We start from the raw sequence: 22,806 nt of genomic DNA on the forward strand, positions 1-22,806 counted from the left end.
TGTATATGTAGTACCTGTATATAATACCAATGCCTAAATAGAGATAACAAACACAATCATTGCAGAACGCATGAGAACACAACTAGCACACCGTATCTGTAAAACTCACATTATGCGTCGTGCTCATGCTCATGCTGTAATTTTCTGGTTGCCTCCTCTCTAGGAGACGTCCATCCAGCTGCGGCTTGCACCGCAATGACGAGCAATCCCAATACTGCGGCAGCTCGCCATACGCCTTTGATGGCATCTGCGTATCCCTCCACGGCAATCTGTCTCTCCTGCGGCTCCAGCTTTAATAGCTCGCCGCCGTGCCAAACAAGTTCCGGAGACTCAAGCAGCCTATTGACAAGCTTCATCCTCGCCGGACCAAGCTCAGATGTCCCGTCGAGGGCGAGAAATCCCTTGACGAGATCAGAGCGCAAGATGCGGTAGAAGATGCCTCCACCAAGGGACGTGCCAAAACTGGCTCCAAAGCCTCTAAAGGTCGCGAAGAGGCTCGTAGTGACGTATTCCGTGTTGGCATGGCTCAAGTGTAGGATGTGGACGAGCGCGTAGTTGATCACTATGCCCGTCACGAAGCCGCTGAAGCAGACTATGGCAACGAATACGTAGGAAGAGGTAGCCGGGCGCGATAGCTCGGCCAGCGCATAGAAGGTTGCGTCGAGGCACAAGATGGAGACGAGCAGCGAGAGGTAGTACGATCCGGCGCGGCGGATGTGCAGCCAGCCGATGAGGAGGCCGCCGAGAGAGAGAGCGACGTTGCTGGCGATGAGGACGGAGCCCGCGGTACCGGCAGGGCTGCCGCGGACGGCGAGCATGAAGATTGGCGTGTAAAAGATGACGCTCATGCGGCCGGTCAGGAGGCCGAGCTGGGAGAGGCAGGAGAAGAGGATTCCGCGAGATGAGAGGACGGATAGGGGGATGATTGGGTTGGAGGTGAGGTTGAATTCGACGGCGATGAAGGCGAGGAGGGAGAAGAGGGAGAGGATGAGGGGGTTGGGGTGGACGTCTCCTGCGAGGGAGTAGAGGAAGAGAACAATGGTGAGGATCTGGAGATGTGTGTTAGTTTTAGTTTTGAGAAGAGATGTGGACAAGGAGTAATAAGATGAGAAGACTTACGAGGAGGATGGCGCCCAGATAGTCTATGTTGGCGAGTTTTTGTTTTAGAGAGACAGCTTTGCCGTCTTGCTCAGTACGAGAGGACGACAGAGAATCCGGTAGGCTGAGATATAATCCAAAGCCAGCCAAGATGATGATTGCTGATTGGAGCCAGAAGAGTGGTCTCTGTTGTTATGACATCCACTTAGTTAGCAATTGATTCTCATGAGTAGAGAGGAATGAATAGAAACCAGAAAACTCACCCATCCAATAACAGGCTGCAACACTCCATAAACAGCCGCTCCTACAGATACGCCCAAAGTATACGCCGTATTCACAACCCCAATCATGACACCCCTCCTACGCTTTCCTGCCAGCTCAATCACGAAAACCACAGACATGACAACAACACCCGCGCCACCAAAGCCCATAATCACTCTGCCAACCATAAAGACGGGAAAAGAATACGCCTGAGAAGCCACGAGACTGCCGAACGAGAAGAGCACCGCGCTCGGTAGGACGATGGAGCGCGGTGAGAAGGTGGTCGCGAGGCTGCCGGCGAGGGGCGTGAGAGAGGAGCTGGCGATGAGATAGCTGGTGGTGAACCACATTGTCTGAGAGGGGGAGTTGAGGTCCTTTGCGAGGGAGCCTTGGATCATGGCGAGGCCGGACATGTTTGTTGCTAGGGAGTTCGTGTCAGTGATGATGATGACAATGATATATATGAAATCTACTTCTTGATACTCTCGCGTTGATTTTACATACTGTGAAGGAAGATGAGGCAAAAGAGGCTAAAGGCGATGGATATGCTTCGAGCAAAGCTGATGGTATGATTTGGCCCATCTTCCGGCGATCCATCCAGTGCTATCGTCGTCGTCTGCGGCTGCGACGATGATGCATAATCGGCGACGGGAGCGATATCTGATATGCCGGATAGCAGAGCCGTCTCCTCCGATGGGTTGTCGGCCCTGACGCCGTGAGAGTTGGCAGCCATGGCGCGAGGCTCTGTATCTATATCGCGAAAGTCTCTGTCTATCTATCTATTCGTTTCTTTTATTCTCTGAATAGAATGTCTCGTGGGATTCTTGGTTGCTTGTGAGATTAGTGTCGCGTTGGTGTTTTTTCTACACGATGGTGTGCTCACTGGCGAAGTTACATAATGCGGGGGATTTGATAAGGTCTGTGCGAACATTCTAAGACAGAGCTTTACTAGAGTCGTACATGACTCTTCATCTAGTGTTGACGGCGAGATAAGTTTTATTTACTATCTTGTTATATACGAATTTAGACTGTGAAATTTAGTATTGATAACGAGAAATTTACAGATTTGGGTGAATCTAGCTGACGCAGCATATTCATAGCTTGGCATGCATGCGATAGCGCCATGACCAAATCTCACTTTCTGTTTCCCTTATCAAAGTACAAAAGTTGGCAATTTGTGAAAAGAATAAATCAAATAAATCTACCTAGATACATATTACTGGTCAAACTTTTCCTTGGATCCTTTCTTTTTTCTTTCCTAATATGCATGCGGGAGGCAGCCATCTAGTGCAAACTCATCCACTCAGCTGCCACTCCAAATCGAATGAGTGCAAGTGTCCGCTTTCTTCAACGGGTACCTTGCAGGTTGGATGCCACCTAAATTAGACTAAATATTACGTATTCTCGTAAATTTTATTCAATAAATGCAAGGGAAAGGGTTCTGTTGAAGATAGCTACGCGATGTCCATACAGGCAAAGCGGGTAGTATATGTAAATCGACGCTGCAAATGCTGCTTCAATCACGAAACTTACAAGGAGTGATTCAGCATTTGATACATGAGTATCATATATTATGGTTCTCCGATAGAGATTATCCCTTTCCTGTAACATTTCGTGTTATTAGCCCGAATTCGACTCGATTACGGCCTGAGTGGGCGAAGTTCAAAATCATATCAGCTTTTGGAGGTTATCACACCAAAACACGAAACTATTCTGCATCAATCCAAGGGCAAATGTACATGAAGCAATAGTTGGCGCCATCTTTAATGCCCAAATCTCCTAAGCGACTTTGGCCATGCAGAATCCAAACGCCCCTTGAAAGAAAGGTAGCTTCAGTGGCGTTTTTAAGAGGCCGTTACCACGTGTTTTGCGCATCCCTTGTCCAAGGGGTACTTGCGATGCAAACCAGATTGTCTACGTCTGCCGGTGGCGTCCCCAAAGTGAACACATAGGTCCCTGTTCATCGATTCGCCTATTTACCTACATCAGGTACCAGTGCAATGCCTCCGTACAGCATGTTGGGCGATGCTAGCGTGAGAGTCACAAGCCACAATTGAAGCCTGTGAGCAGTAGTGTGTGAGGCAGTATATATGTGATATAGCGGTATTAAAGTAACATGGAAAATTCTTTGATCGAAGAGAGACGAAGAAATAATTTGAGCTGAAGAAATGAGAGTGAAGAGATTGCTTCTCAAGGATATCACGGCTCCAGCTTGGGGCTCGTATTCGTTAATTAAAAATTATCGCTAGAATAATTCACACAAAATAGTACATGTATGTGATGAAGATGTTACTCCATATGTATCGCTGAGGCATAAAAGCCGTTGAAAATCATGTGAAATGCTCGGCATTTCGTCTCGGCAGCTCTACCTGATATGGTGAGTCGTATTGGCAGCACATCCATGAGCTAAACATAGCACCACCTTCAGCTCATCCCATGACTGGCGTGATGAACGCCGACCAGTAATATTTTAGTCCGAATACCTGCCTCAGGAGAAACATCATTTGCGCTTCGTGTTGCTACTAACGGCAGGAGAGTCCACTTCGGGCGCCGATCCGACATTGACGTTCGTCTGGGGGGCTAATAATATCACTATTGCTAGTCTAATACCGATAGGCCTGAAATCCCAGCGCGGCAGATGAGATGCCTAGCAGGGTCGACAGCGTTCATGATATCTGGCTGGTTCAGCTCAATTAAACAGCAACACGAAGATTCAGGTGACGATGTTCGCCGCTGAAGATATGGAGCAAACTAATAAGCTAGACGCTCTGTAGTTTGCGGGGAAATAGAGATCGTTGAAAGAATAGTGGAGCTTAACGCCGACTTTGAAGCGGTGCTTGTCGAAGCATTTGCCTTTTTGGTCCAGCTTTGTTGTCCCATTCATGTTGTGGACGAAGGCAAAATTGATATCATCTCGAAGATATAGTACTAGTACGTACTGGGAATGTTCATCCCTCATAAAACGTATGTCTCAGAATGATGTGAGCCGCATAAATGGGCTGGGAATGGAGGCCTGACCGCATACAGCAGCAGCGGGCAACGCCAAATGCAAGCTTGTGCGTGAAGATTCTTGGCACCTATTCGCAGCCAGTTGGCCTTTGTCCTATTATCCATCGTGGATCTTACTGGACCGGCTTTATTCCCGACTGCACCAGTAAGTCTGGCGTTTATGTACCGGTACCTGCGAGAGCCACATTCGAAATGGGCTGTTACGAGAACATAGCTCAACGCCCTAAAGATATTCGGCGTACGCCTCGTGCGAAATAGTGCATTGAGATGGGCGAACCGCCTGACGCTGGGATACCTCTGCGGCCCTGTTAGCAAAGATTCCGGACGGAGATTTACCCGAAACGCTGGGATTGGCGGCGATGACATTCCCAGGTCCTTCAAGTGATCCAAGCTCCGATTCCATCCCGGGTCAAAAAGGGCTAATGTCTATATATCCAGGTGGGAAAGGTATACTGATGGAGACGACATATGTGCAATGAGAGAAGAGCGGACGCCATACCGATTTGCTAGAAGCATTCTTCCTGTGTGGCGCAACAAGAGGTGTGTACGCCCATGTCTAGGCAGCCATATTCTTTATGGGCGCTCTCATCGTCTGCCCGCCGTTTTGAGCTCTGGTGGCGCTCTGGTGGTGGTCAGGGCCTAGCGGAAGCTCACGATGATTTGCTGCTACGGCGGAATATTGAACCAGGCAGTAGCCGTTGTAACCGTAGCAGCAGCAGAAGTGCCTGTAGAAGCAACAGCTAGTCGTCAGCGCATACAAGAAAACACAGCGAAGAAGTCTCATATGAAAATATCCCAGCTGCCATCCTAATGCTGGAGCTGTATGTCGATGAATACAAAATCCCTATTGTTTTGCTCCAAGGTCTATCCATTGCGCCGACAAAGAGACATACATGGTTTCCTTTGTCACGACTTTTGTCACGCCTGTTGTCACAGCCGAAGATATTGCTGCTGGGTAATATCTGTGGCGAAGATCCAATATCCGTCAGGCCCAAAGCGGCGGGCCGGGACAGGCCACCAAGTTGAAACATGAGAGCAACCGGCCAACTACAGCATACATACTCCGTACATGTGCATAAGTAGGATGAGTCCCTTGGGGGCAGAGGTTCCCTGGCGAAGGAGTTGCTGTCGATTTCACGAGGCTCTCAAACACGCCCAATCTGCACGGACCGTCATCTCATTACTTGGCCAAGCATAGTGCTATGACATCTGGTCGAGGCTGGCGCCACGAATAGCAGCACGCACTGCATGCTGGTGTCACCGGCAACCCTGACACCGACGCCTGGATCTCGCCCAGCCGGCGGCTGCACGGCGTTGCACTTTTGGTAAGCGGACAAGGGCCACGATTGGTCCCGAGATGGTGGGATTGGGAAGGGGGCTGCGGAACTGCTAATTATGAGTATGAGCCATTGCCAGAATACCCCGTTTTCCGCAATTTCTTTGCGACATGCCACTGCCGGCCGTCAAGAAGTTGTCCGACGTCGTCTTTAGCCCGCAATAATTAGATTAATTACGTATCCCAAGCGTGTCTCCATACGGGGATCCGACGCCGACAACCACTCACCACCAGCCCTGATGACGGCGGGGCTCGGCAGCTCCAGCCGCGAGCTTGTGGAGGAGACTAGACATTTGGTTTGATTTGGTTCACCGTCGCACTGAAGAATGAGGGTGCAGGAGGTATTACTGCATTGTTCGATCACACTGTGTGAAGATGAGAAGAGAAAAAGAATTGGGTGGAGGCAGAAAGAAGCGCAAGGCCTTGACCGTTTTTTGGGCTGCAGCAAGCATCTGCAAAGGTAGGCGGTAACCAATTCTCGTCTGCGCTTACCGATTGTTCGCAGATGGGGCAACAAGGCACATGTACTCGTACCTTTTATGTACAAGCAGTCCTCATGCAGAGAGTATAGCGCATATGCACTTTTCTCTCGTCTATTCTCTTCCCTTCTTACTTGATACGCACATACGCCACTTGCATATCAATTTGCACACGGATTATTTGAACAAGGCAATCAATCTATGCTCCAAGCAGTGAGAAGGGGAGGCTCCCCCAAATCGGGCTGCCGTCGGTCCGGCGTTGCGCCACCACGACACAAACTCAAGTTTATAGGATGGACATGAAGACCTTTTGGCTAGGCGCTGGGTTAGTTTTCAATTTCTTACGGACTACTCGGGACTACCAGGGACCGCCTTGCCCTAATTAAATACACGTATGAACTGAATTATTATAGCAAACTAGGAGGCCCCTAAACCTATGGAATACTAGCATCGCCAAAGTGCTACCCTCCCATAAATTTGGCTTCCTAATACGTACCCTAATACACACGCAGGGCAGGCCATGCTTCAAATCTTCCGTCGAGCAAGGCTTCCTACACGGAATGGCAGGCATCCATGTTTAGAGTCGATGGCGGTAACACTTTGCGTGTAGATCCTGGATGAGCCATCGAAAAAAAGCACGCAGTCTTATGTAAGTACATGTACCAGCAAAGAGAGTGGACATGCAGCTCTATTATGCGCAAAACCAACTCTCACCGCTGGGATTGCCAGGACGCCAGTTTCGTGGTACAACCAACTAGTATATGTATGTATGAGCTGTTTTTTATTTATTAGTATTGCTACTCATGCACTTATACAAATAGATTGATAATAGAATGCTAAAATCTGGAATACTATTTCCAGGCAAATACGGTGTAGCCGAGCACATTCAAATGTGCCTCGCTTCCAATACTGCCCATGGAATATGATTATACCAACCGACAGGAACTTTTTTATCTCTGACCTGTCTGTCATCTCTTTCCGAGGGACATAAGCCTATTAACCCACGCACTATGTACTGCTGCCGGTTGAAACGAGTAACGAGTAACGAGTAATTCCAACGCATCCAGGCCCTGTAGCCAAGGCCGCTATACTTGTGCGCAATGTCTCTAGGCCTCTGCGATTGGCAGGCAATACGGGCTGTTGGCCGCACTCGCACTGTTGTCGAATCGGTGAGGTGGTTTTTCGTCGTCCTCTCATCCTCTCATCCTTTCGTCTTCTTATCCCTCATTCCTCATCTTCAGCCTGTATCGGTTGCAAGAACAGAGCCCCGGCTACAGAGGGAAGAATGCAAGTATTCGTCACGTAGCAGGTACACGAGCCACCCGCCATTTCGGCGCCCAACACCACCTGCGTGTCTAAGAGCGGGACGAGCCCTGTGCATGTGCTCGCTAGACCAGCCGACATGCAGCATGTACGGAGTACATGAATGTTACCATTGCAAATCTGTGCCTAATAGGAGCGAGCCGGTGCTGCTTCGGTGCCCTGGCCCTGGCAATGCTGCAGCACCTCTGGCAGCCCTTTTTGAGCCCTCCTTCAGCTCTTGGAGCGAAGAGGGTGCATCATGTCCTGTCTATTCCGTCATAACCGCTGCTTTGGTCCTGGCATGCGGGTACTCCGTGGCTTGTAGTGTACATTCATCACCAACAACAAAATCAGGCAAAATTGCCGCCAGCAGCAGCCTCAGTATCACCACACTCGGCCGTCAGTTTGCCGTTTCAGCCCATTGGGCATCTCGTGGCAGTCTTCCCATTTGCTCGCTATCCGCGCGTAGGCCTCTTTGTCTTTTTGGGACATGAGGGCGAGTCAACTATGCATGCAAGGCGGCGCCTTACATTAGCACAAACCAGCACGGGCTCGTCTACCGCCACTCTGTTTGGTGTAAGTGGGATGGCGCTGCTGCTCTTGGTATAAACCAACCAGCAATGCAATGCTTGCCATTGTGTGATGTGTTCGCAGCCCGCATCGACGGGGCTCTGCTGCGCGGCAACTCACCCTGAACCCCCGTCGACACAATTTGCTTGTCCATTCGCCGTTTTTATCATCGTCATGTGCCTACAAGTCTTATGCGCGCTGATAGGCTTATACTCGCACAAGACACAGTAGTGCTGCTTAATCTCCTTGCTGGCCTCTCCAATTGCCCGCCGCTAACCTACTTGTTCCTTGTAGAGTACACGAGAAGGACGACAGATCCCCTCGCCAAGCTGCGATGGCTTCAGAAAGGCCCGGATGCAGCTGGCAAAGAAACCCGGCGTCTGGATGCGCCTCACAGGGGCATCTCGCATACCGCCACCAGGACCCCTCTTTGCTGCCGCCGCTCTTTTGCCCTATATCGATGCAGGATTGGGTGGCAGAAGTGGTTCAACTGGCGGAGGAGCTGTTATGAATTGCATAGATCATGGAGCCCACCAACACGGCTCTGCATTGTTAAAAATTTTTCTTCTTTGCTTCTCAATATGACCCTGCAGGGAAGTGTAAAAGCTGTGGTGGTAGTATAGGTAGGCAGGTGTGCGTACTTGTAGCGTCATCAGCTCGGTATCCAAACTGGATGTGGGTGTGCCAATTGGAGAAATCCACGCACATTTTTGTCTCTCTTAAAAAAAAAGTATAGAGAAAGCACAATAGCCAAGCTGCTTTACCACCACCATACTAGTACACATAGCTCAAGATGGGCAAATTTAAACAAAACTAAAATAAATAAAAATCGTCATGCCAATTGACTACCCGCGCCGCTAGAGTGCGATGTCGATAGGTACCCGCTACATGCTCTGAAATAGACCCATCCACCCCTCGCCAAAACGGCTGGGGTGCAATACTTCCATGTACCTCTAAGCGCAGCCCGGCGCGGGCGCATCTGCGGTGCTGGTCGTGTACCGCCTATCCGCTAGCTAGCCCTTGTACTGTACAAGCCCTGGACCCCAAGTACCCTGCAGGTATCGGAGGTAGCTTTCGGCAAGTCGCAGGCGCAGGTTCGAGGGCAGGCGTCCGCCACCTGCTTCAGAGCTGGGGAATCGTCGACCGCATCTGGAGCAGTTTTTTTTTTTTGGCTTTTAGCTGCAAGTGCGAATCAGATTTGCAAAGCACGACTCAACTTGCAGGAGCCATTGACGTTTAGCCTTGCCCTGGACTTCTGCCTCTAAACCTCTCTTCTGCTTAAACACTCATAGTTTCTCTCCCTCGCATCTTCTTCTGCAAAACTGCGCAGATTGGACCGTGGACTGTTGACGGAGATGCTCTCGAGTCTGACGAAGCAACGTTTCTGCCAGTAGTGCCTGCATCGGCAGCAGCGAAGACACTCGTCCAGGGTCTTCTCCTCCCCAAAAAAGATCCAATCTCACCACCTGGTATAATCACGGTCTCCTTTATACCGGGCCAGGGAGTCAGCCGCCACCTCGGACTGGACTGGCCTGGTCGGATACCACAAGCACGGCCCTTGCCGACAGGCCTCGCGTATATCCTCGTGCAACTCCCGGATTGCTGCCGCTGCACCGCTCAGGCTTGGAGACTTTGGCCTTGCAAGATCCCTCATCTTGCTCGCCACTGTTGCTCCATATCTGGTCCTCTTGCGGCCGTCCTGCAGCATCCCCAAGCCAAACGACACCCGAGATCTAGATTCAAACCCCCGGCGGCACGAGGCAATGGCAAACTCCGCATCAGGGCCGGATAGCTAGCTTCTCACGATTTCTTCTCCTTTCTTGGCTCTGTCGGATGTTTGACTGTCATTAGCTTTTTACCTACATCCAAGAGGGTTCCCCTCTACCATCTTTCTCTTTGCGTTACCTGACTCGGACTACGATCCGGACTTTCGACTCCATCTCGCCCATCTTACTACCACCCAATGCCCTCGAAATTGTCGCCATGGATCCAGATTCAGACACAGAACCTGGTGGTTCGATGGCGAATCGTGGACCTGCCGTTTTGGCCGTCACAGCGGCTACTCTGGTCCTTGCCTCGGTTTTCGTCTTTGCTCGCATGATATCTCGGTACTTTATTGTCAAAAGATTTACCTGGGATGATAGGATCATTCTCTTCTCGTGGCTCATTTCTTTCTTTCTATCTTTTACTATCTGCTTCGGTGTTTCCAAAGGACTCGGCAAACACGACATCGATATCCCTCCGGAGCAGATCCCTACTCTCCGCCACTGCGAATATGTCTTCTCTATCCTTTATGTATGTCTCTAGCACTCTTTCGGGGAGATTGGGTTTACTGATTATACTAGAACCCGGCGTTGATGGCTACGAAAACGAGTATTCTCATATTCTACCTCCGCCTGACTCAGAACACCCAAATGGTTCTCCGATTTGCCTCCTGGCTCATCCTCGTCATTGTAAATATTGCGGGGGTTGTCCTTACTTTTATGAATATCTTTCAGTGTACGCCGGTACAGGCTGCTTGGAACGCAAATTACAATGGGCCGACGAAGTGCATCCCTTTGCTTACCGAATTCATCTGCGCCGCTCCTGTCAACATCGTTACCGATCTTGCTATTCTCGCACTTCCTATTCCTGTCTTGACCGGCATGCGGCTACCTTCGCGGCAAAAGACTATCCTGGTTATTACTTTTACTCTTGGTATCTTTGTTGCTGTTGTAGATGTCGTCCGAATCTACTACCTTCAGCAGGCCATTGCTGAAGTTCCAACAGGAAGCGTCACCGATCCTAGCTCGAGATTTGGCGGCCAAGCTGATTTTGCCTATAACGCCTCATTGGCGCTGATGTGGAGTGCTGTTGAAGTCAATGTCGGCACCACCTGCGCTTGCATCCCAACTTTGAAGCCCCTTGTCCTTCGGCTTCTACCTTCTATGCTTTACAAACCCAATGGCCACGGGACTGGGAACAACCCCCATACAAGCACCGAAAAGAGCCGGCAACCCTCTGAAAATCCGACGCCAGGCAGTAACAACAGCAACAACAATACCACCTTGCCGGGAGTGGGCAAACCAGAACCAGTTGCTCGAGGCGCCCTTGGAGGTCGATATTACGATTGCCCTGGTCCGGATGCACCCATGAGTGCCATGGAATTCTTGACCACACCCGACATGGCCTCCCTTGGAGGACCTGCCAATGTTTCTGCTAACCGCTCCCGCACCACTAACACGGTCTCGACAGACCATTCTTATGAAAACGGCATATATTTTGGCTTTGTCAACATGACCAAACCCAAGAGCATGCTCCGAGCTAACAAGAAAGAGTCCTGGAAATACTGCACCATTGTGGCTATTCTTTTCTTTCTGTGGGGGATTTCGTATGGTCTACTTAACACGCTTAATAATGCGATTGCCACAGTAAACAATATGAGTACAGCTCAGACGATTGGCCTAACGAGCGCGTATTTTGGCGGAGGCTACTTCTTTGGCCCTCTCCTTGTTGGCGAATGGATTCTGCGGCGAGACGAACACAGTCGATTCAAGCGTCATCGAGAAAACGACGAAAACATCGGAGGTTACAAGGCGACATTCATTACAGGCTTGTGCATTTACGGTACGGGCACCATCATCTTTTGGCCTTCAGTCGTAACCAACTCCTTTGGCGGGTTCATGATCAGTAGCTTTGTTGTTGGTTTTGGACTTTCGGTCCTCGAAGTTGCCGCCAATTCCTTCATGGTGCTCTGCGGCCCCCCGCAGTATGGAGAGGCTCGCCTCATGTTGGCACAGGCGGTGCAGGCCGTTGGCAGCGTGCTCAGTGGCCTCCTGGCCCAAAAGGTGTTCTTCACCTCTCTCAATGGCGTTCAATCAAGCAGCCAGAACAACAGTACTACGCTCCTTAATGTACAGTGGACGTACCTTGGCATTACCCTGCTCTGCGTTGTGCTCGGGCTGTTTTTCTATTACATGCCATTACCCGAAGTTAGCGACAGCGAGCTTGAGGAGTCGACCAAGCGACTGCCTGTTGATCCGTGTAAGAAGAGCATTGGTGGCCTGCAGTTGCGAACCGTTAGTCTCATCCTGGCTGTTCTAGCCCAATACATGTATGTAGGGGGGCAAGAGAGCAACAGCACTTTCTTCAACAGTCTTATTATCTCCATCTTACCTGGTCAACCCAGGTCCGGCATGATTGCCGTAGGTGGTAAGGCTATTGGAATTAATGCAGCTGATCCAGCCCAGCCTCCCGGACTCAATCTCTCTCTCGCTGACTATTTGACGGTTGGGCACACCGCATTTGCCATTTCGCGATTTGCCACCACATATCTCATTTATTTATCTGTCAAGAATCCTCGGTTACCCCAGCCACGAAGCATTCTCAGCTTCAGTATCATTCTCTGCTTTATATCCGCTCTTCTTTGTGTTGTTTTACGACCTTCTAATACCAATTTATTGTTTATCCCTGCTTGCTTGTTTTTCTTTGCTGAGGGCCCAATATGGCCTCTGATTTTCGCCATCGGCATGCGTGGCCAGGGAAGAAGAACAAAACGAGCGGCTGCTTTCATCACGATGGGTGGATCTGGTCCTCTATTTTTCCCCTTCATCATGTATGGTATTATCATACGCGGTGGCTCCGTGCAGCAGGCATTTATACTTATCGTGGCGATGCAAGTGGTCATGATGGCCCTGCCAATTTTCCTTACATATGTGAAGGATGCCCGGCTGATGGTCGATCCACGTCCACCCCGCCGCGCACTGATGATTAGAGGTGAGCGCCCTACGGATGAGGTGCTTGCCGACGGGGACGCGGAACCTCGCGGTACCGACTCTGTTACTATTACAGCCGATTTTTTCAGAGAGCCAGAAGTTATAGAAAAAGTAGAAAAGCCCCAGCGCGGATTCATTGGCATGGTATCTAAAGGTCTGGGTGCAAAGTTACATGGCTCTCGACGTAAATCTTCACCAACTCTCGAAGTAGAACATAGCGAGGGCAGCGTGGATGATTAGAGATGACGTTTTCGGTCTCTTCTTTTTCCTTTCTTTCTCTTCTTTTGGATATTATTGTTGGCCTACATACATTGCATATATGTTTGCTGAGGTCCCATATTTACGTATTGGTTGGGCTTTGTTTGGTGTTTGGCGATGACTAGCTTGATTTTACATTATACCCCATTTCAAACGGAGGCTGGTTCTGGATATGGTCTGTGGGAATACGGACTAGGAGCATTTATAAAAAAACGGTCCGGTTTTATACTTCAGCTTGGCGCATTTTTAGATGAGAACAGTGTATATAGTGTTATTATTGTACACGTATTCATCCATTTGACATTAAAATTGCTCATGATGATAGGGTGCCATCTTGCCTCCCCTTCTAAGGCAAACTGACAATATGAAAGTCGTATCATGCCCAATCACCAGACGGACTTGATTTCGTCCTCGATTGATGTAAATACCTCGACCCCTCGCCTCCCCAGAGCTGTTGCGATCCCAACGGCCCTGGCACCTACATGACGCATTCTCTTGTATGCCTCGCCATTGTATACTCCTCCAACTCCGATAATTTCCAAGTGAGCTAGCCGAGGATCTTGATCGAATCTGCGTCGTAGAGTTGCCACATTGCCCAGAGCAAGGGGATGAAGAGGTGGCCCCGCCATACCGCCGATGCCATCTCCTGGGAGAGTCTCTTGATATCCGCTAGAAGCCTCGAAAAAATCAAGCAGAATACACGAGCCGAGAGTGTTGGTCGCGGTGAGGAAGCTAAGTTTGGAGGCTGGTATGGAGACGGAGAAAGATGTGGAAGAGGGGGTGGTAGTACTAGTGCTAAGAAGAGAGGCAACAAGGGAGTTAAATTGACCGGCGTGAGTATATGGCGGGATCTTTATCCCAATGGGTATGGATGTATTGGAAGGGAGGGCGTCGAGGTAAGAAGTCAGGGAGGAAGAAGAATATGCTGGCGGGGGTAGGTTCGGGATGTTGGGACAGGAGAGGTTGACTTCCATGGCCAGGGGAAAGGGGCAGGATGTGGAAAATTTTTGGATGAGGTCGTGGCAGGTTGATATCTCGGCGGGAGAGCCTGTGACGCTGATGATGATTGTTTTGGGGGGAGTAGAGGCAGGGGGAGTAACGCTAGATGCTAAGGAAGTGATAATGGAGAGGTACTGGGAAAGAGTAAGAGGGCTATAGCCGAGTGTGTTGAGAGTAGCGAGCGGCGCATCTGCTGCATCCTTTCCATCAATGACATTGGTGTTGGAGTCCTCTGGCGGCCCGGAAAACGTCCCTGTAGAAGGCTTGCCGGTTGCCGGGTCGAAGAAAGCGTATCGGTGACTCTCCGCGCTATGCGGATATCCGTTGATGAGGCTCGTCCGGGTTGTGACGGCGCCGGTAGAGGGGCAGAGGAGGAGATCGCGGAGGTGGGCCTCGGTGGTGGCCCATGGTGATGCGGTGTTGAGGAGAGGTGGATGGAATGAGAGCTTTGGAGGCATTTTAGGGTGTTGTATGTGGACAATTATATATTTTTTATATTTATGTTGTTTTTTAAGCTGGTGGAAAGTATGAATGTAGCATTATATTCTGTTTGCGGCAAAGTGAAGTCACGAAGGATCCTGTGCGATGCGAACTGATAAGACGAAAAAAACGTGGGGAAGAAAACTTCCCGAGAGGATGATAAGCCCCACCTTAATAAAACGGTCCGTCCCGCATAAGCGAACCGCAGCAGTTCAAATAGGAAAGCATGCGAGTAATGTACTGTACTCGGTACCACGTACCGCTTTTACGAGCAATATGTAAAAGATCCGAGACAGGCAATAAACAACTACTCAATCTTGCTCGCTTCGCCGTGCCCACATTTTAAACAACTGGAAGCGAAGCCAAGTGTACGAGATACATCACATTTTTTTTCTGTCTTTTCCCCCCCAGTCGCAGCCTCTTGGCGGTCCCCGTTTTCCGAGAGGGGCAGGTTTCTTATTGTAGGTAGTTGCTCCGTAGCGTAGTGGCAGTTGTGATAGTGATTGTAAGCATTTATAATCTCATAGAGCACACTTTCTTTTTAGCGAGGGAGACGTTCATAACCCCGATTTTACATAATGTGACGGATTAAAGGGACGGATATTCAAGGCTTTATCGCCTCTAGTCTCCCTCGGCAAGAGCATGTATTGCATATGAATGACCTTTTCCCCTCTCTGGTTTGCTTTTGCTGAACATTTCACCTTTTCATGTGTGTTTCACTGTTTAAGTGATATTACTGTCAAGCTTCACGATTCACTGGCTTTATTCTCTGCGCCTTACGATGTATTAGCGACTCATTTTTTTGTCGGTGGGAACTATGCTTCGGTTTTAATAACTCCGTTTAGTTATTATCCCGATCCCGCAAGTTACAAGAGGTGAACATGTGAATCACACAGCAACAACACTACTACTGTGCCATCGACTGCATTACCACGTGACGAGCAACAGGAAGTGAGAGCACGCTTATATTTATCGTTATATATGCATATGCAGCCCTTACTCGTTCATCAAAGTAAAGAAGAAATTATACACAAAAGACATAGGATTGGGATACAATACATGTCTTTAAAGAGCAGAAAGAGTAAGATGCAAATGCATCTCGCCCTCTAATACAAAAAAGGAAAAAATAAACAAGTCCAACAACCTATGTTGTATGATGAGAAAAATGCTTGCAGACATGTCAAAACCAGAAAAATGCACTTTTTTAACACTCAGATCGAGACATCTGAAACCTATAACCATAAAAAGAAACAATGCAAAAAGACAAGGATATCCAGAGCTTTATCGAAGATGTTTACCAACCAAATTGTTCACAGTGGAGCTCTACTCCTGGACCGTCAGATCGAATGCATGCCGCGGTAGTGTTGCGGACTTGTGTCATAAGGCCTTCAGGTCCGCATCCCAACACTAGGATGCGATGCTCCACTGGTGTCTCCTCAATCTCCGTTCGAATCAAAGCAGAGACATCAGGCTTGCCATTCTTGATGGAGTTCTCATAAGCATTCAACGGTACTGATTCCGTTTCTTCTGAGCTCAACTCCGAAGAGGATGCTGAACCGGCAGATCCAAGAGGCTGAGCTGTGACGCTAGGAATTGCTTTCTCGATGTCGGTTTCGGAAGATGCTGTGTTGGGCGCGGATCCCAGGCGCATCTCTTTGTCTACCTTTTCTTCCGACAATCGGGTGACATAGACTTCAAGTTGCACACGGGGATCTTTCGCAAGAGTTTCGAGGTGAGATGCAAACCAAGTAAGGTAGCCTGTTCATGTCTTCGTTAGCTCACTATTTTTATCTTTATAGGGCTAATCATTTTTACTTACTTCTGTGTTTGACCATTAAGATAAAGGTGATCTTCTTGTCTTGTTGTTCCGGAGATAGATTCTTGAGCAAGTTGAGCGCCATTCCGAAAGTAAAAGTTGAACCGCTTCCACCTGCAACCAAAACAACTCTCTCGTACTCGGAGGCATCAGGCAGGGTACCATACGCTCCTTCAACTGAAGCCTTGACGGTTACACCAGGGTTCTTGACGGCGTATCGATGCAGGTCCTGAGTGAAACCATCATGGGAGTTGACAACAAACTCAATGGGGTCCATAGCTGCAATCGTGAAAGGATGCGTCTCGCTTACTCGGACGGATGGAATCCAAAGGAAGCAGTGTTGTCCAGAAACGGCGCCGAAGGGAGCCTTCTTCAGGGTCACTCGAGTGCCACCGTTTGGCAGAGGCGTAAGGGTAGCAGTGTTGTTGGTGCTGTATATCAACAAACGAGTTACGCGAACAAGACGGTCAAGCACCCAGATACTAGCGACGGCAATCACAACAAAGACGATCCGCTTGGCGAACATTGGCTGGTGAAGGCCTATCATGACGATGGCGAGGATCCAACAGCTCATGTGGACATAGTAGAACAGTTCGTACCACCACCGACGAAGAACCGCTCCTGCGAATCCAACGACTACAAAAGACATGCCGGCAATCTCGCCGTATATCACGCTCTCTTCTCGAAGGATAGAGATCCTTCCCATGTCTTTGAAGTAAGTGGTGTAGCAAGAGGCGTGGATGATGACAAAGCTGATGCACATGTAGCCGGCGATTTGATGCAAGATATTGAGACGCTCGTACGACCAAGCTGTGAGGAATGCCAGGGGAGTGTTCTTCAAGGCGAGAAATATGAGGACGGTTAAATTCGCAAGGGCCATCCTATTTCTTTATCAGCTTGCTGAACCGAGAGAAGAAGATGGCAGTCTTCTGCATGTTTTGCATAAGCATTCTTACCAGGCTGCTCGCCCACCTATGATAGCGGTGGTTGGAATGGCGGGATTGGTAATGTTTGTAAAGGTGAGGATGAGGTTGATGGCAACGTAAAGCGCAACTAAGATGGCATGTCCTCGAGAAGGTAAGCCAGGTGCTGTGTGAAGAAGAACATGTCGTGGTTTCCTATATTCCCCCAATCTTTGTCTTAGCCTCTTTACTGCGAAGTGAGTTGGTATCGCTAAGTTGTGATAGGTTTTCTCTTACCGAGACAGTGCAGCAAGTGCCGAGACCCCTTTCTTCCCAAGGCTTGTCTTTTGGGCAAGTCGTCGTCCAAGGTGGAAGATGGTCGGTATCGCGGCGAGTCCTCCTACAGCACCGATGAACGTGTACATCTGCTGGTGGTTGAGGTCTTCGCTCCGTGTGAGGGCGGCAGCGTGACTGGCCATTTTGACGGTTCTGTTGGTGTAAATCGATTCGATCAAAGGATAGAGTTTGAAAGCAGGGTATAGCCAAAAGATGAGGAATACCTTTGCTCTATAACCCCTTAGGCCCGGCAGTGATTAATGGCAAGGATGTGATAAGATGGGGAAGAAAAGGACAACAGATGGAGATGGAGATAAAGATGAGATATAGCAAGAAAAGATAGAATCTTGCTGTGAATAAGTGGGTGAGTGCAGTTGCGAAGATTCGATGAAGCGCCTAGGAGTTATCTATATGTCCTTTCTGACAAGTAACGACAACCTTATCAGCAACAGGGAAAATAGAGATGCCGCAAACCAGGCCGCTTACCTTACAAACGTCTTATCTACATCAGCATGCAGAATAGGATTTTTCCGAAATTCTAGATTCTATATTTACACTCCGAGGAGGATTGCAAATCAGGCCATGCAAACTATGCCTTGATGCCGAAATTCTCCCCCCATGCACAAGAAGCACGTTCCAAGGCACAGACAATCTGATGGGCACTTGGATAGAGATTGCGACTTTAGATGTAATATCAAACGTTTCAAACGGGAAGGTAACCGGTCATTCGTCCGCCGTCGACGTCGTCTTTTCGATGAATCCTATTGCCTGGGTGGTTCCTGCTTTGATAATGCTTGTGAGCATGGGTTATCCCGGCCCCGACGGCGCGGGCAAATAAGATGTATGTAAGTTGATTACCTGTTTTTCTTTTAATGGTAGATATAACACGCTTATTAATGTCTAACAGTGGGATTTTCATAAAATCTTTGATCAGAGGGAGCCAGGGGAGGGCATAGGAAATGAGGGCATATTCTGCCTTTATGTTTCTTCGTCGAGCACCCATTCTCCTCAACTCCCCCTGTGTTTTAGTTTAAGCCCTTTCCCATGCAACCACCTTCTTCTTCGACGACAGGCTGGGAACCTCGGGAACAAATCCATGCATGTCGCGTGTGAGTAAAACCCAAACAGGGACGCCATCCGAAGATCCTTTTGTTCGAATACTACCGACATCAAGCCTTGGGTCCAGAGCCCCGGTATATCCAAGCAGGTTTGATGCTACTACAAACGGTGGCCTACCTCCACTTTTAGGATAAAATGATACCAAGGAAAATGTCGACATCGAAAATCCCTCCACTCTTGTCGCCAGGCATCCACAAGAGACCGTCCAACAACCCTCCCAGTTGAGTTTAATCTCCTCTGCCCGTACTAGCATGACGCCCGAGCGAGGCCACTTGCAATGCCACTTACTGATAATCACAAGATCTCAGTGATTTGTGATTCTGTGTAATGTTATCTTTGCAAGAAAGAGGCAAGAGCTTATACAATAATAGACCAAATCACCCAATACCCGACCAACTGGTAAGACGGCTGAAACCTGGGATACTACATGTAACATGCCTTGCTTACACCTTCCATTACCCTTTCCTATTTTTATTCCATGAGCACCAGTCCCCATTAACAGTATGCCACAGCCACAGAGATTGACGTCGAAGAAGAGGGAATGCGGGGGAGGTGTTGACTCAATCGTTTTTATTGTATTGATTTGTTGAGTCGTCTATTGAAGACCTGGGGAACGGGCCGACTAATACAAACCCACGAGAATAAGGCCGTTCGGAGGGTTTTGTGTAATGCATGTACCAAATCAGGTCATCCAGGTAAGATGGCAAAGTGGACAGGGCTGGGAAGATGTTGAGACGCTGCACGACAATCCTCGCCCCCCCTTTTGGTTAAGAGCCGTTATTAGCTTGCTCTGCCTATCGCGAAGATTGTGACAAGGTTTGCCCCGACATGAAAGGGAAAAAAAAAGACTTTTAGACGCCGCATTAACTTGCTCATCTCTTATACCTAAAGAGGCAGGCCAGAAGACCGTATCTTGCTAGCTTACAAAACTGATGGAAATAGTATACTGCCACAAGCTTTGCAAGTTTCAAAAGCATTATGAGATTGGGTTGCCAGTTATGACTCTGTCATAAATTGGCTTTGGTGATCATCTCAGTCTCATTGGTCTAAGTGATTCGAATTTAGCCTCGGGCCGGCACCTAATTTGACGGGAAAGCTTGGCGAGCTACTACTATGTTGAAATCTGCCGTACAGAGCTGCGGCTGGTTAATATTACCGTATTTGACGCCTATAATACCAACACCCTCCCAGATCAGTTGGGGCACCCGCCAGCATCCCATGTCGGCTTTACCATGTGTGCGGTGTCGGCTTAAACTAACGTGCCGATAATTTACAAAACGCTCTCTTGACCGGGGGGACCGGCTTTGGCTCTCTTCTTGAGATTGTATATATTACATGGTCGACCCATAAATCAGATAAGCCGTGTATCCACGGCAGACAGGGACGTACCGGCACCCAGCGATTAGATAAAGATTTCAAATACCACCACGATAGTCCAAAGAGGACGGGTTGCCATTCGTCGGATGAACTGAAGCTCGCTGTCGCCGGCCCATGCGACCACTTGGCGCTGACTGTGTGGGCATCCCGGTAGAATCAACGGTACTCCTTCGACCCAACTAAGTATGAGACCCGTCGGCAGTAGATGCAGATCTGACAGGAACAGGGCTAGTCCCAAGGCGTTGTACCCAAATATAGGCTGTTCGGCATCGACGAGAGCGCCTGGAGCGACGAATCTAGATTGTGTCTCACCGGCACGGTCTGTGCTGTGTTAGTCGGGATAACTTTCCCGCAGCCCTATATCAATACACTCATGATGGGCGTTTACACAAGTTAGGCGACATACTTGCGCCGTGCTCCGCAGCCCATGGCAGGCAGATGCTGGCAGCCGTGTTGCATCGTATCTCATGGCACTTTTGGTCCTAGCACGCGATCTCTAGGGCGCTCTCTGGATCCTACTCCGAGCCCCGTCAACACGTGCGAACATCCCCGACATTCGTAAGTGTCGCAGAATATTCCGTCACTGGCGACACGGCCCTGTTGCTCCTACCAGCAAGAAGACCAAGTGATTTTTGACTGGGCGAGATCCCGCGAAGCCAGCAAGGTTTTGCTCTTCCAGGCGTTTGCTGTGTCGGAGTATCGGCTCTTCTCCCCGCGTATTTCTTCGTATTCTTCCCCAGACTGCTGCTTGATGATGTCGCCGGCCACCTTTTGGCGTACGGATAAAAGTGAAAGCCCGAGCCCAAAACCTGGATTGGCAATGGTGGCCATGGAGCCAAGACTCAAGAGTGTTTGACAGGCGTGGCACCGTACCAATCAAGGCCTCGACCACTGCGGTAGGTTACATTGAATTCGGCCCTGTCGAGAAATGGGTGGGCTGGAGGCTCGAGGTAGGGGTGGCGCTGCATAAGTGCAGGCGTTTTACAGCCACCAGAGCCGCCATGGACAAAGAGAGAAAAGTACAAGTACGGCGGATACACGTATACACGGAGAATTACCTCGAAATTGGAATGCATCCCTCGCCTGCGAAATAATCATGCGGACCATGGAGCATCGCCTCGGTACATGGGATGGGGACAGTTGCTGACTGGGCTTATATCAGTCAGTACTGTACCTTAAGCAGCAACATCCCACATATAGGCACTGCGCCATACGTGGGAGCTCCTGACAAAATAGTATAATACAGTTCTCCCCGCTAGAGTCAAAATTGCAAGTGCAAGGTACGTGTACTCTTAAGAACCTCCCGCTCTTGTCGCCAGTTCTACCAATAACGAACGATTCTCGCTTGCCTTGCCGGAGCAGGCGCAGTACAGGACAGGTACTTGTGCGTTATCAATCGCACTTGCTGCATTTGGGCAATGCATAGAGACAAAGGGTTACATTACTAAGAAATAGCAGTACCACTAAAGTACCTTATATCAAGTCATAGGTAGCAATCTTGGTGGTTCCAGCAAACTCAAATATCTCAACCAGGAAGCATTATGCGCTCGCCTTGACAATTGATGCCCAGCCCAGCTGCCTCACTGCTACCATCTCTGACTCCAATCGTCTGGTTTCATGATGCGAATACTGACGGCTATGTCGTCAACTTCAGAACAAGCCCCCTTGGCCTAATGGCTAAGGCGCAAGACTTCTAATCTTGAGATTGCCGGTTCGAGTCCGGCAGGGGGCTTACCTTCTTTTTTGCGTATGATTTGCATCACGGCGGGCGTTTTTTAGGTCCTGTTTAGGAAATAATCTTTTTGTTTTCCAAATTTATTTTGTTTCGCGAGGCGGTTCAGCTGCTTTTCTCAGCTGGAAAGTAATGGTGGTGTGTTTCATTCTTGCGAGGGTCTTAATAAGCTGAACCCTTGTGTCTCCCCGTCGTTACCCATATTTTTATTTCTTTTTTTATAAAAAAAAAAGAAGGAATTATCCGTCGAATCATTCCATGCTAAAATAGAACAGCAAGTGCCTTTTTTTACCTACCTATTGCATCGATACTACGTCGTACAGACGAGATAAAGGCGGCTGTGAAGATACCTATACTTGGCCTTTTCTACTGTGCTCCGAGCTGATGGTTCGATGTGCAAGGATCCATCCCACTCTCTCATGCTGCATGTATTGTATGTAGCCACGCAGAATGCAAGGTGAGTGGGCATGAAAGCAATGGAAGATAAACATGCTCGATTAGCATCAATTTATTCCCCTTGTTGCATGTGGAAGGTGTTATTTTTTCCGCCTGGTGGAGCGCAGCCGCTCGCGTATGCACATGTAAAGTTAGAGTACATTATCCAGCTACCCTATAAATAAGCGTCCTCTGATGCCATTTTTCCCGGGCATGATGATACACCAATTGTTTATATAATCATAAGAAGGGTGGTATTTTCACATATGTTGCCAATTTTATTCATATGCTTATATATATCCACTCTTCTAACATATTTTTCCGACATAGAATCGCTTAGGGGTGGTGGCTGGCTACCTCTGAAGATGTTTATATATATTCGGCTGGGCCCCCTTATGACCTTCCTAATATATACCTATATATATAACATTAAGGCACATGAAACATTTAATTGCACCAAATAAGAACTTATCCGTCGTTATCCCCTTTGAGATTGCGTAGAATTTGATCACACTCAGACTGTCACTAATACACAACGTAAAG

General features: G+C 48.9%; 7 protein-coding genes and 1 non-coding gene across 8 annotated transcripts; 4 read left to right on the forward strand and 4 right to left on the reverse strand.

Annotated features, from left to right (window-relative positions):
- Positions 1 to 9: 9 nt before the first annotated feature.
- Positions 10 to 2,240, reverse strand: GGI43DRAFT_237847 (major facilitator superfamily domain-containing protein). The gene is made up of 3 exons (XM_083200628.1): positions 1,362 to 2,240; positions 1,120 to 1,284; positions 10 to 1,049 (listed from the first exon to the last, which is right to left on the reverse strand). Exons 1-3 carry the CDS (start codon positions 1,770 to 1,772, stop codon positions 111 to 113), a joined length of 1,515 nt encoding a protein of 504 aa, XP_083063870.1. The 5' UTR covers positions 1,773 to 2,240; the 3' UTR covers positions 10 to 110.
- Positions 2,241 to 6,999: 4,759 nt separating this feature from the next.
- GGI43DRAFT_237891 (uncharacterized protein) lies at positions 7,000 to 8,113 on the forward strand. The gene has a single exon (XM_083200629.1). It carries the CDS (start codon positions 7,284 to 7,286, stop codon positions 7,977 to 7,979), a length of 696 nt encoding a protein of 231 aa, XP_083063871.1. The 5' UTR covers positions 7,000 to 7,283; the 3' UTR covers positions 7,980 to 8,113.
- GGI43DRAFT_237892 (uncharacterized protein) lies at positions 8,114 to 8,854 on the forward strand. The gene has a single exon (XM_083200630.1). It carries the CDS (start codon positions 8,247 to 8,249, stop codon positions 8,676 to 8,678), a length of 432 nt encoding a protein of 143 aa, XP_083063872.1. The 5' UTR covers positions 8,114 to 8,246; the 3' UTR covers positions 8,679 to 8,854.
- Positions 8,855 to 9,901: 1,047 nt separating this feature from the next.
- Positions 9,902 to 13,251, forward strand: GGI43DRAFT_237899 (major facilitator superfamily domain-containing protein). Its single transcript, XM_083200631.1, has 2 exons — positions 9,902 to 10,350; positions 10,401 to 13,251. The coding sequence occupies exons 1-2, from the start codon at positions 10,039 to 10,041 to the stop codon at positions 13,047 to 13,049; spliced, it is 2,961 nt and encodes a 986-aa protein (XP_083063873.1). The 5' UTR covers positions 9,902 to 10,038; the 3' UTR covers positions 13,050 to 13,251.
- Positions 13,252 to 13,309: 58 nt separating this feature from the next.
- On the reverse strand, positions 13,310 to 14,714 carry GGI43DRAFT_395531 (dihydroorotate dehydrogenase). The gene has a single exon (XM_083204875.1). It carries the CDS (start codon positions 14,522 to 14,524, stop codon positions 13,454 to 13,456), a length of 1,071 nt encoding a protein of 356 aa, XP_083063874.1. The 5' UTR covers positions 14,525 to 14,714; the 3' UTR covers positions 13,310 to 13,453.
- Positions 14,715 to 15,632: 918 nt separating this feature from the next.
- Positions 15,633 to 17,980, reverse strand: GGI43DRAFT_238012 (ferric reductase NAD binding domain-containing protein). Its single transcript, XM_083200633.1, has 4 exons — positions 17,562 to 17,980; positions 17,319 to 17,480; positions 16,366 to 17,243; positions 15,633 to 16,304 (listed from the first exon to the last, which is right to left on the reverse strand). Exons 1-4 carry the CDS (start codon positions 17,741 to 17,743, stop codon positions 15,841 to 15,843), a joined length of 1,686 nt encoding a protein of 561 aa, XP_083063875.1. The 5' UTR covers positions 17,744 to 17,980; the 3' UTR covers positions 15,633 to 15,840.
- Positions 17,981 to 20,054: 2,074 nt separating this feature from the next.
- Positions 20,055 to 20,751, reverse strand: GGI43DRAFT_237999 (uncharacterized protein). Its single transcript, XM_083200632.1, has 2 exons — positions 20,487 to 20,751; positions 20,055 to 20,417 (listed from the first exon to the last, which is right to left on the reverse strand). Exons 1-2 carry the CDS (start codon positions 20,563 to 20,565, stop codon positions 20,122 to 20,124), a joined length of 375 nt encoding a protein of 124 aa, XP_083063876.1. The 5' UTR covers positions 20,566 to 20,751; the 3' UTR covers positions 20,055 to 20,121.
- A 1,004-nt stretch (positions 20,752 to 21,755) lies between these two features.
- Positions 21,756 to 21,828, forward strand: GGI43DRAFT_t40. The gene has a single exon. It is a non-coding gene; the product is annotated as a tRNA-Arg (tRNA).
- The last annotated feature ends 978 nt before the right edge of the window (positions 21,829 to 22,806 follow it).

Source organism: Trichoderma evansii, assembly GCF_050947405.1.
Source record: "Trichoderma evansii strain SZMC 28006 chromosome Unknown GGI43scaffold_3, whole genome shotgun sequence".
Lineage (NCBI taxonomy): Eukaryota > Fungi > Ascomycota > Sordariomycetes > Hypocreales > Hypocreaceae > Trichoderma > Trichoderma evansii.